This window comes from Gossypium hirsutum, chromosome A13 (assembly GCF_007990345.1).
Source record: "Gossypium hirsutum isolate 1008001.06 chromosome A13, Gossypium_hirsutum_v2.1, whole genome shotgun sequence".
Classification (NCBI taxonomy): domain Eukaryota; kingdom Viridiplantae; phylum Streptophyta; class Magnoliopsida; order Malvales; family Malvaceae; genus Gossypium; species Gossypium hirsutum.
The window spans coordinates 77,730,520-77,747,830 of NC_053436.1; the positions used below are offsets into that span (position 1 = coordinate 77,730,520).

Consider the following 17,311-nt stretch of genomic DNA (forward strand, 5'->3'; position numbering starts at 1 on the left):
GGTGTGTCTTCTCGTCGGGACGTCGGCTCTTCCTTATCACAACCGACGTCTTGACGTCGACTCTGTTTTATTCGAAATGCGAGACACACTCCACAATATTGATTGACATCACTTAATAATAATTTTTTTGTAACAAAATATAATATATTTGTAATATTTTAAATATATTAATTACATAAATATTATGGAAGATAATTATTTAGATTAAAAAATTAAGAAATAAAGATATTATAAATTTTATTAAAAAAAAATATGTACAGAAGAACATTTGATTGGATTTAATTTGGTATAAAATATTTTACTTAATAAATTTATGCCTGATGAGGCAAGAAAGAATAATAAAGTCATATTGTAGTTATGTTATTGGAAATATAATTAATTTTTCATTAAATACAATTTTATATTATAATCAAATTTGAAAAAATTGGGTAAGTTATAGTCACCATATAATTTTTTTTAAAACAATCTTTTTATTAACATATAAATTTTACACATAATTATAGGCAATAAATTAATGCCTAGACTCATTAACGTATCTTAAATGGGTCCAACATCAGTGGTTGCACTCTTGAGTCCAAAAATAAGCTTGCAGTCTTCTAATTCATCCTTTTTGTTCAAAGAAGCTCAAATTCTACATTCTTAAAGGTTCAACTCTTCTCGAAAACTTTTGGTCATAAAGCCTTGAATTAACATATTGTGCTTGGTTTAGATTTTGTAATTAGGTCTGAGGAAAATTAACCACAGATTTATCATGAATTTGAAATTGAATCTTAAAACTCCTATCACAAATACCTTTTCCAGACCTCAATTTACTCATTAAATATGCATTATGCCCTTTTCTCTCACTACAACAATTTCGTTATCAACTCTTTCTTTTTTTTTTTTCCAAAAAGCTTTCCGGCTCAAAAGGAAGTGTTAAAAAGAAATCGACTTCCAAAATAAAATACAAAAAATACCTTTCCATGTTACAAAATTTGGCCTTATATTTTCTTTAGGGAAATCAATTATTAGACTAATGTCTAGCCCTATATTTTCTTTTAGCAAATGTTTGGCCATAATGAGCTCAATAATGTGTGTGCACGCCCATATTAAATACAAAATTTTGCTCTCTAATGTTCAATAAAATGTCTCTAAACATATGTATAACTTTAAGAAATTGCCTTTGAAGTTGATTGCCATCAAAGTCTTCATCAATTCAGTTTATAGCCCGTTTCAAATTTGAATGGGGACTTCTATTATATCATGCTTGTAAGGCCAACAGAAAAAGGACTTGAATAACCCTAAAGGACCATCATGGAATTTTAGATGGAACAACTTATAGCTAGCAAACAAATAAAAGCCTGACGATTGGAATACAAAGGACCCCGACACTACAAAGAACCGGTACGGTCAAGCCACTGTGTGGAGCAAGCAGACGAAGGAACCAATCCCAAGGCACATTGGGTGATCATGTGACAGAATGAGGTAAGCATGAAAGGACCCTTGAAAACTATTATCTTGTGGCACTCACTTTATCATTTTCATCCTCTTAAATATCTTTCACTGACCAACCATAAAAGAATGATCGGATTGCCAACTCAGATGCCCCTTAACTCACCCACTTTGATTTTGTAGATCTAGCCGTCTACTAGATCCCTCTTAGTCCACATGTTTACCAACTTAAAAGAAGACACTAACAAAGTTTATACAAGCTAGATTTTAATCTAGTCCACTCATATAATCAACTTTAAAATTATTAACAAACTGAGTTGAACATCTCGTCCCTTTATAAACCTCCTTAGTAAAAAAGGAAGAAAAAAAAAAACTCTTGTTTTCAAGATTGGTGTGTATTCTATAAGTGCAGAAAATGTTGCAGCTGAAATATATATAGGGTGCATTGACATTTGAAAAAGAAAAAAGAAACTCATATCACATTTTGCATTGATGAATCAGTTTTTTTTCTGCATACATTATATATATCTAGAGCATATAATAAATCAGGGTTCTTTTTTGCTTTTCTTGATGTTTCTTCTTAATCATCATTTAACAATTAGGATCTCACGCAAACTTTATTCAAAGGATGAATAAATTTCTTATGTTAATTTCACATGTAGCTTAGTATTGGACAGATTCTTTTATTTCTCATGGTTTTATTTTTAAAACTTTAGAAAGTTGAGATACTATGGACTGAGATAAGCACACAATTACAGCAAAACTGATTAATCATTTGATCCCAAATCTGGGTTATTTTTCACTTGTTTATTATTTTCCTTACCATGTCTTCAATCATGTTGTGTTTATCTGCTTAAGTAAGGTGGTTCGTCTACGGAAATTTCATATAAAAAAAAAGAAATCACAATCATGAACACCGGTCCATGTATATATATTACCCTCCCTGAGAATCATTTCTTTATTTTTCATTTATAGGTTTACAATAGAAAAGCAAGACACATGAAAGAAGGAAAAAAATAAAAAGGGCAGAAGTTTGAAAGCTTTGAAGCTCCCAGTGCTTAATTAACGTCCTAAGATGATGGGGTGATCATTGTTTGGATCCTCTACATCATTGTCACGAGTCCAACCTGGTCGCAACTCAAATGGAGTTAAAGGGACTCTCTTTTTTGTTGTATTGTTGATTAAAATGTGGTCTCGGGAGGCTTTTGCCATTGTTTAGACGTTTCCAAGTGATGAATTCATCTCTATGCCTCTTCTCGCTGGGTGAGCTGAGCCGCCTTCTTCTTCTTCTTCTTCTTCTTCAATTGCCTCACTTGGGTTTGTTGAAACAGGCTTGTTCTTGTATATAACATAGAGAATCAACTGAGCTGATCCTAGAAATAATCCAACTGCATTTGGCACCTGAAATATTTTTGGGTGAGCTTGAATCTTTATAAATTAATAATCTCTAACTTGGTGTGTAATACATATTCAAATATGGATGTATGATATTATCCATTGGGATATACTCACAAAGCCAAGTAGCAAAGCCTATGTTTAGATTGGCGTGAGAGAAAAATCTTCCTTTACTTTGTTCGGATAAAATTTTTAATTTGGGCAAAGGATCTCTTACTTTTTCTTGGACACTCAATTTTTTATTTATCAATTTCATTTACTGATTTTAATTATGCAAAACAAGATAATACGTAACTATTTACCTTTCATTGCTTTTTTCTTTACTACTTTAAATGCAAACGATTTAGGTAATAGAAGATGATAGAAGTCAAATGAAAAATGTGAACTTACACCAATATAGATATCCTTCACAAGCACTGCATAAACAGACCAAACACCAGCATTGAGGAACAGAAACAATGAGAGTAAAAATGGCATATACTCCACACTCTTGGTCTTTACAACCGTGCTCTGTTAAACATTACAAAATTGATACATCACTCCTTGAAATGTAGTTGGATTATGGAGTGTCGGATTTGGGGTTGATATAATAAATTAATTAAATCAAGATATAGAGTAAAAGATAATTGTTTTGTAAGTGATGAATTAAGATGAATTATCCTTTGCTGGTGGGAGTTCAACTATAATCAATATTTGTTTTGCATGTGAGTAAATGAGCAAAAACGGTGCATCGATCTTTAGGCTGAGTCTTGTTTGGATTAAATATATATCTTGTAGATTTAGAAATGCAGGTGGAGAAACTTACCATGGCTGACAATGGCGATGCGTACATGCCAATGGTTAAAGCAGTACATAAAATTCCAACAAAAGTGAGCCTTGTGTTTTTATGAACTGCAAAAAGAGTTACAGCGGTAACCGTTCCAAGGACACCAACATTTACTACACACACCAACTTCGCTGCCTTAACCTGAAAAAACAGAATTTGCAGTCGATTACCTTAATAGCTATTACGTTGCAAGGGAAACACGAAACCACTCACACTCGCATGCAATTTAGGTTTCATTCTCCCTTGCTTTTGGGTTGAATGTTTTTAGAGTTTTATATGATATATTAAATTATTTAAATATTATTTATCATTATATTTAATATATATATTAAATTATTTACATTTCATTTAAATTTATTAATTCTTTTGTCTAAAACAATATTTCAACTTTCCAAACACTTGAATCTAAAAATAAATAAAAAAATCTCTAAACAAAACACTTTTCAACCCGCACAAATATGATGCCTTCAAACTTATAAAGTAATACCACCTTCGCATCTTTAGGAGCATATACGAGAAAGAGGATAACATAGATGAGCTGAAGGATGGCACCAGCTCCATTCACTGTCATTACAAGTAACCCATCTGGATTGATGATTCCATATAAAGTCCACAAGCTGGTGCTCAAAAGGGTTGTTATGTAGGGCTCTCCTTTATAATCCCCCGTTGATTTCTTCTTTATCACCCCCCAAAAGGTTTTTCTGGAAACAAAGGAAAAACTTTGATCTGTCTGATAAGCCTAACCAGTTTGACAGTATCTAATATTTATGCTCTAGTTTATTGTCTTAGATGATGTTTACTCACATGGGAGAAGCAAAAAGCAATATTGAAATTACATTACCTGCGAAAAGAGCAAGAAAGAGACCTCAAAATATCTTGCATTTTGGTTAAAGATTGAATTGCTGATAATATATGCTTACAAAATTAAATCATGAGAAAGAGAGCTAACCAATGACGCCAAGGATGAAGCTCAAGTTAGCCATTGAAGCAGAGGTACGTAACAATAGTTGAAGAAATGAAACAATAGGGATCAGTTGAGAGTGTAGGGATATTTGTGTTGGTTTGATGTGTAAATCAAGGTGAGAGTTCATTAACTTTTTTGCAACACATGATTCAACATTAACTCATATTTATTCAACACGTTTTGTTCCCAAATTATTGTCTTTATATGTATTTGTTGATAAGACAAAAATGTGTACCATCTTTTAGCTACCATGACTGTGTGTTGAGAATTATTTTTAGGTTTAATATTTGACATAGTAATAGGGTTGAATTAAATGTTTTAAAAAAATTACTATCTTTCATTTTTAATAATATATTATTTCAAATGCTGTGTGATCATCTACACCATCAAAAATATTTTTTTATCGTTGAATATGATTTTCCTATAAATTGATTTACTCTCTTAAAAAAATATAATTTATTTTCTAGATAAATAATTTTATATAAAAATTAACTTAAATCAAGTTTATTATTATATTATTAAATATTTTTATTTTTTAAAAATTACTATAAAATATTATAATATCTAATATTATTAAACATACATATTTAATTATTTTTATTTAATAATATGAAAAATTATTAATAAAATTAATATAAATTTATTATTTTAGGGTAAACTGCACCCAATGTCACTAAACTATTTGAAAGTTTTTATTGAAGTCGCTAAACTATTTATAAGTTTTTATTCAATTTGTTGGGTTGTTAAGCTTTTTTTAAAAATAAAAGTTCAGTTAATGAGCTTCAAGCGATGAATCGACGAATGGTATGGTATATTAGTACCAATCGACAAGTAGAAAAACATATCTTAAATCTAATTCGATTTAACGGTTAATGTTAGAGATTAGACAAGAAAGTTGTTTGGACTTGAGTTAAAAATAAAAGACTATTCGTGAAATGTTAAAAGATTAATCACTGTTATTGACGGTGAATACTATTTGGTATTAGAGATTGATAAAAGAATAGGTGGCATAAATACAAAAGAGTTGGATATGAGTCAGTTTTATTTACGCTAGGTGGCCCAAAGCAAACTGCGGTGGCCGAACTACATGCCCTGCTCCTCCTAACTGTTAGTTGAATATGAGAGTGAGGGTTTCCAACTTTTGATTAGGTGTTGGAGGATTCACACAAAATTCCAATCATTCATCAATCCAAATTTGTTTTTGTTTTTGTTTCTATACTATACTCGTAAAACCATTTCACCTGCTTTATCTTTTTTTAAATTAGTTAAATAATGGATTATTCCAATACCTTACTTCCTCTATCTATCTATAATTCCTAAGAAGTTATTTCTTCAATTATTCTTTCTCCACACAAATGCATGCCTAACTGCATTTAAGAAGGAACCTTTGTTTATTTTTCCTAAAATTTGGAAATCATGATAATTTCTCAAATTCATAAATTTCTAAGGATATGAATCTGACAACCTAAATGGTTTTATATGTTACTTTAACTTTCGTGTAGGTCTCATAATTTTAGATACTGTATAATATAATTACAAGATTTTATTATATATGCACTTTATATTTAATATTTAATCTTTTGCATCAATGATAAGAGGATATAAAATATACCGGTTCTCAAATTTCGTTCCCAATATAATTTTCATAACAGATGTGACCTAAGACAATCATTATCACACTATGCCTTAAGTTACTCGTATTTTTAAGTGTAAATATTACCTGTGAACACATAAAGAATTCATTTAGACATAATTAACACCTATTGATAAAGTCTGATAATATAAAGATATGATTATTTTTTATAAATTTAGTTAGGGTTGAATGAATATCCTACCACGTCATATTAATAAAGAAATAATCCCTCCTATAAATACCCAAATAAATGACGAAAAAAGGATTGATCTTTTAGCACCCTAAAGTTATTTTGAACAATAGTTTTCTTGATCAGTCTGTCCTCTTATTCCTATTATGATTCTCTACTTCTTTAAGTGAATCGACCTCCCTTACATCACCGTGATCTCCTCCTTCCTTCTCCTTGTCATTTTCCCTTGTTGCATGCAACATTGACAATTTTTATTGTTTTTAAGCGCTCATGCTTGCATCACCATTTTCTATTAATGTTTATGGTATGCTTAATTAGGGGTGAGCAAAACTCAATTCAACTTGAAAAAATCGAAAAAAATTAAATTTCGAGTTAAATTAATCGAGTTATTCGAGTAAACTCGAATTTTTTTCAAATTTTGAGTTTGAATCAAGTTGAGTTTTTGAATTCGAATAACTCGAATAATTCCAATAAACCAAATATTAAACTATAATATTTTACATTTTTACCTCAAACATTTTTATTTTTCTCCCAAAACTTTTACTCCCCTCCGATCCCATCCCAACCCTCTACCTACCCTAAATCCATTTCCCACCAAATTTTTTAAATATTTTCCCTCCAAAATTTTACTCCAAAAATCTCTCAAAACTTTTTATTTTCCCCAAAAATTTTACTCCCTCCCATTTTCCCCTTAAAACTTTTACTTCCCTCCCATCCCACCCCCATCTACCCCAAACCCATCTCCCCCCCCCACAATTTTTTTTAAAAATATTTTCCCTCCAAAATTTGTAGTAAAGGTGTCAAACTCATTTGGCAAGCATGTGTTAGTTGACAAAATATGTAGAAACTATCCTTTGATGGTTAGAGGTCATTGTTTTCCAACTAACCTCATGCTGCTACCGTTTGATGAATTTGACTTAATCCTCGGTATGGATTGGTTGACTTCTCATGGTGCCGTAGTGGATTGTGGAAGAAAAGTTATCGAGTTGAAATGTGAAGAGGGAATGTTCTTCGGGTCGAACCAGATGAATCGTGTAACATCCTGATTTTGGGCCTAGTCAGAACAGTGGTTTTGGGACCACAAATTCGACAAAAAAAATTTATTTTTATTATATTTTTGTGGTCTACGATTTCACGGAATAATTTCATGAAAATTTCGTTCGAAAATTTTGACTTTTGGGCACTTAATTTGGTAAAAAAGGACTAAATTGTAAAAGGTTGCAAAATGTGTGTTCTAGTTCACAAAGGTACGAAGTACTTGTGAGTAATGGGTTTTTAAATTGGATATCCTTAAATGGTAAATAGCCCATTTTGTAATTAGTGGACAAAAATGGACATGGCATGGTATGTTTTTATATATTTTTCATTAAGGGTATTTTAATAATTTGGCAAATAAAGCCAAAATAACTAAGAAAAAGATGTCATCTTCTTCATTTTCCTCATGCCATAACCGTATATGGAGATGGAAGACATGGCTAGGGTTTGTAAAACTTTCAAGCTTGATTGTAAGTCCATCTTTGCCCCATTTTTAATGTTCTTTGCATTTTTGAAATCCTCGTAACTCAATTTACCCATTTCTACCATTAATTTGAGCTAGGGTTCATGTTTAAAAATTGACCCATATGTGACATGCATGCATTTTGATTTCTAATGGTAGAAAATGAGTGTTGGGTGTTAGATAAACAACTTTTGCTAAGCGATTTTATGTGAAAACGAGTAAAACGACATAATCGGTAAAAATATCTAATGTTCATAAGTACATGTTAGAGTGAGAATTTGATGTTTCCATAGAAGGGAAAATGATCAACATGTCATAAAAAATAAGAAAATAGGATGAAGTTTAATTTTCGAACCTTGAGGAAAAAGTAAAAATATGTAAAAGTTTAGGGGTTAAAATGCAAATTTATAAAAATATGATTTATGGACTCATTTGAATAATGTGAGTAATAAATGAGCTATATTTGTAATGTTAGATCAAGGAAATCGAGATCCGGGCTAAAATTGAGAAAATACCTAGTAGTGGACTTAAATAGTAAAAATGGCTATTTTCTAATGCAAGGTAAGTTCATATGATTTTTAATAATGCAATGTGCATTTTAATGTTGCTTTGATAGTATATAAGATGCAAGTCTATATACAAATAAATGTATTTGAAATGGTTTATTTATGCTTATTTGCCATTGAACTATGATGAATGAATATATGAGTTGAATAAAATGAGACATCCGAAAAAGTATCGACAAAGTTCTGACGTCTGAAAAGCCCCGTATGAACCTTAGGAATACTTAGGATACATATGTCATGACATAGGATTTCCGATATGTGATATCGTGTAAGACCACGTTTGGGACGTTGGCATCGACTTTTGTTTTACATGTAAGACCATGTCTGGGACATCGGTATCGTATCTGATTTCGTATAAGACCCTGTCTGGGACAGTGGCATCGATGTTTGATTACATGTAAGACCATGTCTGGGACGTTGACATTGTATATGCTTTTCGAGCTATCCGCGTATCCTTATGTTTCCAAACGGTTCAAACTGAAATCTTGAGAAAGTCAATGATTTTATGAAATTGGATTCGATTCAGGTACGTTTGCATATGTATATTTCACTCTAGACCACATTTAGCTTCCTCTTTTCCAATTTGACCCCTTAATTTTAATTTTTTCACCATTTAGTCCCTATTGATCAAAATCAACAATTAATTCTGCAATTTAGTCCTTTTCTGTTTCTAACTTAAAAATCTATTTATTTAATCCCTAATACTTAAACTATTCAACAATGTCAACATCTAAAATCTTAAACAATACTAAAAATTACAATATGGGTTGGGTAGCCCTAAGTACCAAGATTCCAAAAATGTAAAAATCACAAGAAAATGGGACTAAATTGACTAACCAATTGAAATTTGAAAGTTTGAAGCCTTGGTGCTGTCAGCTACTTTGTTTCTTTCTTTCTTTTCTTTAATTTGCATGCAATTGTTTCATCTTTCTTTCCACTTTCTTTCTATTTCTTTATTATGTTTTCATTTTATTATCTTTGTTATTATTATCATCATTATTAAAGTTACTTTAATATATAATATATAGACATGCAAATTATTAAACCATAACCGACCACCTCTAACCATTTTAATAAATGGTAAATTTGCTACTTTAGTCCCTTCACTTTTTTCAATATATAATTCAACTTTTAACCCGTACGGGATTTAGTCCCTCTACCTTAATAACTCCTAATTTCACGAAATTTACTAATCCAAAAATTAATTAGCTACTAAGTTAGCCTCGGAAATATTTAATTAAAATATTTAAGGGTCCAGTTTACGAAAATGGAGTCCCAAAAATATAATTTTCGACACCCCTAACTATCGGGTTATTACATTATATGTTTATGCAATATAGCTTTTGAATTGTTGTTTGTGTTTGAGGCATTTTCTCATACTTATCATTAAAGTTAATTTTCTTTAATTCTGAGTTTTTAGTGATTTTGTTTTGGAATAATTTTTGGATTTTTGTGCATTGATTGATTTATACTTTAAGACATGAGAGACCTAAGCATGATAAGCTGTTTTTCAAAAATTAATATTCTAGGCTTTCTCCCTAAATTGAAGAATTATCTTTAAATTTGCAAGTTTGACATCAAACTATAATTTTTTGTGAACTTTTGAGCCTATAGAGCATTTTTTTTTGTGCTCGTTCTATTTTTTGTTGTGATTTGCTATTCTATAACTTGCTTCAGTTATACATGTCGAAATCACATTATTGATTTGATATATTGAGATGATAAAGGCACTTAGGATTTAACTCGCCTAACCTTTAAACAGCTTACTTGTTGTATTAACCTTTAATAAACCCCGTTGATCCTAACATATTTTTTTTCTAACCCGTAAACTACATTAATGTTGTAAATCATTTTTCTTATTGACTCACTTTTTGTCGAGATTTGATTTGGTTAATTGTCTGACTATGTTTCATTATTTACATTGTTGAATTTTACTTTACTCTCAAAGAAAAAAAAGAAATAAAAAAAATATAATTGATTGAGCTTGAAACGTTAGCTTCATATTATAACACCCCTAACCCGTCTCTATTGCCAGATTAGGGTTACGGATCATTACAGTACAATCATAAACTTTTAACATCATAAAATTTAAAAAAATTAAAACATATCATAAACCATTTAATCAAATACATTTCGTCCCTAAATTGAGCCCTCGAGGCCTTAAAAATAGCTTAGAAGCAAATTGGAACTAATTTGAAACAAAATGGAAATTTTAGGAAAAATTTGCAAAAATTAGAAATAGGGGTCACACAACCGTGTGGTTAGGCCGTTTGGAATCACTGCAGGGCATGTAACTTTTGAACAAGGGACAGACGGTCATGTCCCCGTGTAACTCACTGAGTAGCCCCACACGGCCGTGTGCCAGGCCTTGTAACTCACTAACTTGAACAGTAAGAGACTATAACACCCTTTACCCGTGTCTGACGCCAGAACAGGGTACAAGGCATTACCGGACTTGTACACAGACATTCATACAAAACCGAGCCATAAAATTTTTCTTAAAAAACATTTCATTCATACATACGCAATTTGACCCTTATGTGGCCCTACGAGGCCCAAAACATTCATCGGAAAAAGGTTCGGGACTAAATCGAGAACTTTAGAAAATTTTGGGGAACTTTTTTTAATACAGAGCCATACGCCCATGTGCTCTTGACACGCCCGTGTCTTCTGGCCGTGTAACTCTTTGACTATGACGTTAGCACCAATTTAGGGTCACACAGCCGTATCACACGCCCGTGTGGCCAGATTGTGTGGTCAATTAAAAATCTAATGATTTTTCATAAAATGGTGCATACTTTACACTGCCAGAGTACACGCCCATATGGGTAGGCCTTGTCTCTCACACGATCAAGACACACACCCGTGTCTTAGCCTGTGTGTTTACTACTGAGCATACTGACTTGAAAAATTAGGGTGCAGGGGACACACGGCCATTCAACACGCCCGTGGGGCAGACCATGTGTCACACACGGACCAGACACATGCCCGTGTGGACCATTTACAGGCTATTTTCCAAGCCAATAGTCACCCTCAATCATCCCTACACTCAACCTTGTTTCATGACATGCAACATAGCATATTTAAACACTCAATATTCTATGTCATGACATTTCATGCCTTCAAAATATCATCCTAAAGCACATGCAATTAGCCACACCATTTAGAGGCATTCCACACCAATTTCATGCATAACCAAATTTGTTATCCAAATTCCATAATACATATCCTTGACCATGATTATCTTAAGTCATTAAGTCATTTCTTATCTTCTAGCATCTAATCCATACTTCATCATACATTCATCAGGCAATTATATTTCACATCATCAAGACAATAGCTCATACATGCATGGACAATTAAGTTTACAGCCCAACAATCAAATATAAGCCATAGCACATGGCCATTACAAAATGAATCATCAATAATAGGGCCTTTACAACTCGGCCAACTTTGCATGACTCATATCACAAAACAACCAAGTCCCCTATACATGCTATACTCAAGTTATCAAATTAACTCTACCCAATATTCTATTGATAGTGTGATCGAATACTCCGACAGCTTCCGATCCCCGAGCTAGCTTGGCGGAACTACAAAGGATGAAAGGAAGGGGGTAAGCATTAAAGCTTAGTAAGTCCACATGCAAATAATATGCAATGATAGTAAGCAATTATCACACAAAGGCATAATAACATAACCAAAAGATTATCCATCATTCAAGCATTTTGGCTTATTTATCAAGTGTTCATATATATACTTTCTCATCACAATCATCCTTTATCAAAGCATTACTCATGAGTTTAGCGTACATACTTGTACTTACTTGTAGTATATCATATAATCATACCTTCTTTAACATGCCTTCTTTGGGGCTTTCATCACATCATCCATTTCCCTACCCATTGAACACTCGGAATACTATTGGATATGCGGAAACTTGTACATAAGTGCCACATATATATACATAGCCAAAGCTACCTCATAACATGTAACGCTCGCAATGGAGCTACTCACGGGCCTGCTAGCATAAGCTATTGGTCAAGATGTAACTACTCGGGCTGCTAACATAAGCTGTTAGGTATTCGATCCACTCAGGACTACCTAGCCACCGGTAGGACACATAAGACCAGCGCCTGGAACCCAATTATATGTATCGCATCCATCATGAACTCAGACCAACTCAATGAGTTCGGATGCCACTTCTATATCACGAACCCAGACCAACTCAATGAGTCCGGATTTCTTAGTTCCTAGTGACATGTCACTTGTATCCTAAACTATTCCTAAGGTTCAAACAGGATTCTTTCTCATATGCACATAACATCTCCATCGTACTTGCTCGTAATGTCATGAACAACGACCATAATATCATTCATACTTACAAAATTTCCATTAGGCGTAGCATACATAACAATGATAAAATATTTATCACATAATGTCAACACATCAAATAATACTACATCATCACATTATTTACACATGTACTTACCTCGGTACAAAATGACGAGAAACGAGCCTATTTGTCAAAAACTTTATTTTTCCCTCGATGAAGACGAGTATCGCGTTTTTCTTGATCTATAATGCTAAATTTAACTTGTTTATTAATCACATTGTTCAAATCAATCCATAATTCATGCTTTGTTAAAATTACCTTTTTACCCCCATCTTTTCACTTATTTACAATTTAGTCCCTAGGCTCGTAAAATGACATGCATGCATTTTCTTTACTACCCAAGCCTAGCCGAACTTCCCTTGTACTCATAAAAGCCCATATTTTTCATAAAAATTAGATTTTTATCACTTATTTTACTCCTTTTCCAATTTAGTCCTTTTTAGTGGTTTTCATGAAAAATCATCTTGTGAAAGATGTTTATCACACACCAAACTTTCATGTTCCTCCATAAACCATCAAAATTCATGCATGCCATACATGGGTAAATTTTCAAAGATAAACCCTACTTCAAAATAAGGGTGGAAATAGGTCAATCAAGCTACGATGACTTCAAAAATGTAAAGAACATTAAAAACGGGGCTTGGGAGCACTTACAATCAAGCTTGGAAGTTGAACAAAACCCTAGCTATGGTGTCTTGAGAATTTCGGCCAAACATGGAGAAGATGAGCACATTTTTGCTTGATTTTCCCTTTTTATTCTTTTAATTACCAAATGACCAAAATGCCCTTAGGGTCTTTCTTTCAAATTTATGCATGCCCATTTTTTTCAAAAATTTTAGAAATTGGTCAAATTGCTAATTAGGACCTTCAAATTTATAATCTAAAGCAATTTCATGCTAAAAGCTTCTAGAACACAAGTTTTGCATCTTATTCAATTTGGTCCCTAAAGTGCAATCAGACATTTTATGCATAGATTTCTTCATGAAACTTTCACATAATGGACCTCATAATAGTCATAAAATAATTATTTCTATCTCGGGTTCGCAGTCTCGAAACCACTATTCTGACTAGACCTTATTTCAGGATGTCACAGAGACTCACAAATGACACACGGCCGTGTTGCTAGGCTGTGTGTCTCACACGACTGTGTTGCCAAGTTGTATGTCTCACACGGCCGTGTGACAGCTTGTATCTCAGGTCGTTTGGACTTAAAATTTTACCTAATCAAAAAATTTCCTAACCAATTCATGCATAACTACCTAATCCATTTGTGCACACTTTCAAGGTACTAATGCGTCATTCAAATACACATAATCATGCCAATTCAAACAACCTAATTCACCTAACCAATATGCCATTCAAAGGCACCACAATTGCATCCAAACATCATTTACCTAAACATGTCAATATAGCCTTATTTCAAGCATAAGAACCTAGTTTAAACATCTAGCAAATCATGTCTCAATTGACCATTTTCAAGCCATTATAAACATACCAAAAAGGAGCCTTATATACAAACACTTATAAGTGATCAAAAGGGACTTAACTTAACAAGTATTACAAGTCCAACAATACATAAACAAAAAGGACAAATATTTCAAATTACCATTTTCACGTTCATTAAATATCATTACAAAATGAGCTATATATGCCATTATAAACATTGGCCAAATTACTCAAAAACTACCAAATTGACTGCTGGATAGTGTCATAGATCTCCGATGAGCTTCTGATAATCTATAAAATAAAGGAAAGATTTTGTAAATTCAAATATTAAACATAGTTCATTATCAATTCCATAAGCATAGTAAAAGCATAAACAACATCACCAACTCATATGTTAGTATGCTTATCCATGATATAAATGAAATTAACCATAAGATTTGTAAATTTCCATATATACTATCATCATTTAGTTCACAAATCCTTTCATAAAGTCATGATTCAATCCATTTGCATACTTACCATTTCATTCCCTTTTCTACCCATTGAACCATCTAGAATTACATCGGATACTCGGGAAAGCTCACACATAGTGTGCCTTTACATATAATCGTAACCTTTCCTTTACATGAATGCTCACACGAGCTGTGAAATGGGCCTACTCACATGAGCTATGGGTTGGAATGTAAGCTGCACGATACCGCTCACACGAGCTGTGGAGAATCCGCAACAAATGTAGGACCTCAGCCACCAGTAGGACATTCAAGACCAGCATCTAAAACATGAAATCCCTAATGACAAGCCATTTGTATCCTAAGAATTCTTAAGGTTTAATTGGGACTCAGTATCTACCAATTCGTCATAGCATTGATATATATATATATATATAAGTTAATTTATATCAAATTAACATAATGAGCATTCAATTTAACTAACATAAAAATGATCATAGTTGATACGAACTTACCTCAATAATTAATGCGTAGAAGTAAAGTCGAGTTAGTCCAAAGCTCTAAGTTTTCCTCGATCTAAGTCCGAACATAGTTTAACTTGATCTAAATAGATAATTTCAATCAATTAAGTACTTCTAGAATTCAATTTAATCCATAGTTCAGATTTATGCAAAATTACCAATTTGCCCTTAACATTTTAATTTTTCACAATTTAGTCCTTATGCTCATAACTTAAAATCTAACCATTTTAACCTAAATCCATGTTAACCATAGATGAAAGGGACCTTGATACAACCCATATTTACCATCATTTCACAATAAAACCTATATATTTACACCTTTAACAATTTAGTCCCTAATTCCAAAATTCATAAAAATCACTTAACAAAACTTGCTTATTTTTCAACAAAAATTCATAATCTATCAATTAATATAAAAAATCATTCAAAATCATTCATGGTAAGTCCCTAAACCTTTAAAAATTTTGCAAATTAACCCTCAAACTAGTTAGATTAAGCTAAAACAGACTCAAAAACATAAAAAATCACTAAAAAGGGGACCGAAATCACATACCATGCAAGATTGGAAGCTTGACCGAATACCCTAGCTCACTTCAATAGTGATTTTCGGTTGAAACAGATGAAAAAAGAAGATGATAACTTTGTGTCATCTTTCTTTACTTAATTTTCTTTTAATTGTTTATTTATCATTTTTTTTCTTTTAATTGTTTATTTATCATTTTAACCTTTAGAAACTATCAAAATTTCATTAAAACCATGTCTATAAACATCAGCTATCTCATTAATTGGTATTATTACCATTCAAGTCCTTTAGTTTAAGGTTTCATAGCCATTTGACCCCTTTAACAAATAGAACTCAACTTTTTTCACTTTTACAATTTAGTCCTTTTTACTTAATTAACTATGCAAACATCAAAATTTCTTAATGAAATTTTAATACAACCTTAATATAGTCCTATAGACATTAAATAAATAATAAAATAATAATTCACTCATTGAAATTATGGTCCAGAAATTACTATTTCTGGCACCACAGAAAACGGGATGTTACACATATTTCATTGAAATGCTCGTTTTCATTCTTTATTTCTTGTTGATGTAAATTCTTTTAATTCAACAAGTAATTTTTTTCTAGTTTGGTAACTTATCAACTCAATTCTCGATTGTAACTAACTTTTTTGACCTTTGTCATACCCTTAACCTAAGCCCCGGTACAACCTTGTAAAGACCTATTGATTAATGTATCATTTAATTCTATAGTGGTGGACATTTGATTTTCAAGCAAGCCTATGGTAATAAAATTTCTTGTTCAACTATTGAGTGCACATTACTTGAACCTTAGACACTTTGAGTGCTTTGAGTGCTCTTTAGTGAATATATCAATTTTTATTGAGTTTGAATTTAAGGTAATTATTGAGATAGGGGAGACGCATATGTTTTTATGCTTTAAAATTTTCTAATTAGATTGCTTGTGTTCTTTAGTGTCATTTTAATTTGAATTTCCAATACATGATTATCTGTAAATTATCCTAAGACATTATCGATGAAATAATAAATTGAGAGAATTTAACTTGAATGTGGGTTGAGGATTTTACTTAAGGACAAGCAAACGATTATGTGTGGGGATATTTGGTAAGTGTTAAAAGTAACATGTTTTAATCTCATTTTTAATGCATTTTTGGATGATTATTCGATGTTAATTGTGAATTTTATGCTCCTAATACTTTAAATTCATGTTTTTCTGCTTAATACAACATAAGGGAGCAAAAAGAGCGAAAATTGAAAAATCAGAGCAACATACAGGAGCCACACGAGTTGACCCCACACGGTCGTGTGACTCTCAGAAGCTACCACACGACCATGTGGTAATCCGTGTCAATTTTGCGAATTTGCACTCTGGACTGCAAAAAATCGTAATTTTTAGGTTTTTCAGGCATTCTAAGACATATATATGACAAAAAATAAGAAGAAATGAGTGAGTCGTCATAGAATACTT

At 32.1% G+C, this 17,311-nt stretch overlaps 1 protein-coding gene across 4 annotated transcripts; it reads right to left on the reverse strand.

The window, feature by feature from the left end:
- Positions 1 to 2,357: 2,357 nt before the first annotated feature.
- LOC107893746 (bidirectional sugar transporter SWEET16) lies at positions 2,358 to 4,783 on the reverse strand. 4 transcript variants are annotated; one of them, XM_016818817.2, is made up of 6 exons: positions 4,602 to 4,783; positions 4,457 to 4,493; positions 4,143 to 4,353; positions 3,632 to 3,793; positions 3,217 to 3,336; positions 2,358 to 2,832 (listed from the first exon to the last, which is right to left on the reverse strand). In XM_016818817.2, the coding sequence occupies exons 1-6, from the start codon at positions 4,741 to 4,743 to the stop codon at positions 2,647 to 2,649; spliced, it is 858 nt and encodes a 285-aa protein (XP_016674306.1). In that variant the 5' UTR covers positions 4,744 to 4,783; the 3' UTR covers positions 2,358 to 2,646. The 4 variants fall into 4 exon arrangements, with proteins under 4 accessions (XP_016674306.1, XP_016674305.1, XP_016674308.1 ...); XM_016818816.2 differs by having other exon boundaries at positions 4,143 to 4,371; XM_016818819.2 differs by lacking the exon at positions 3,217 to 3,336.
- Between the last annotated feature and the right edge of the window lie 12,528 nt (positions 4,784 to 17,311).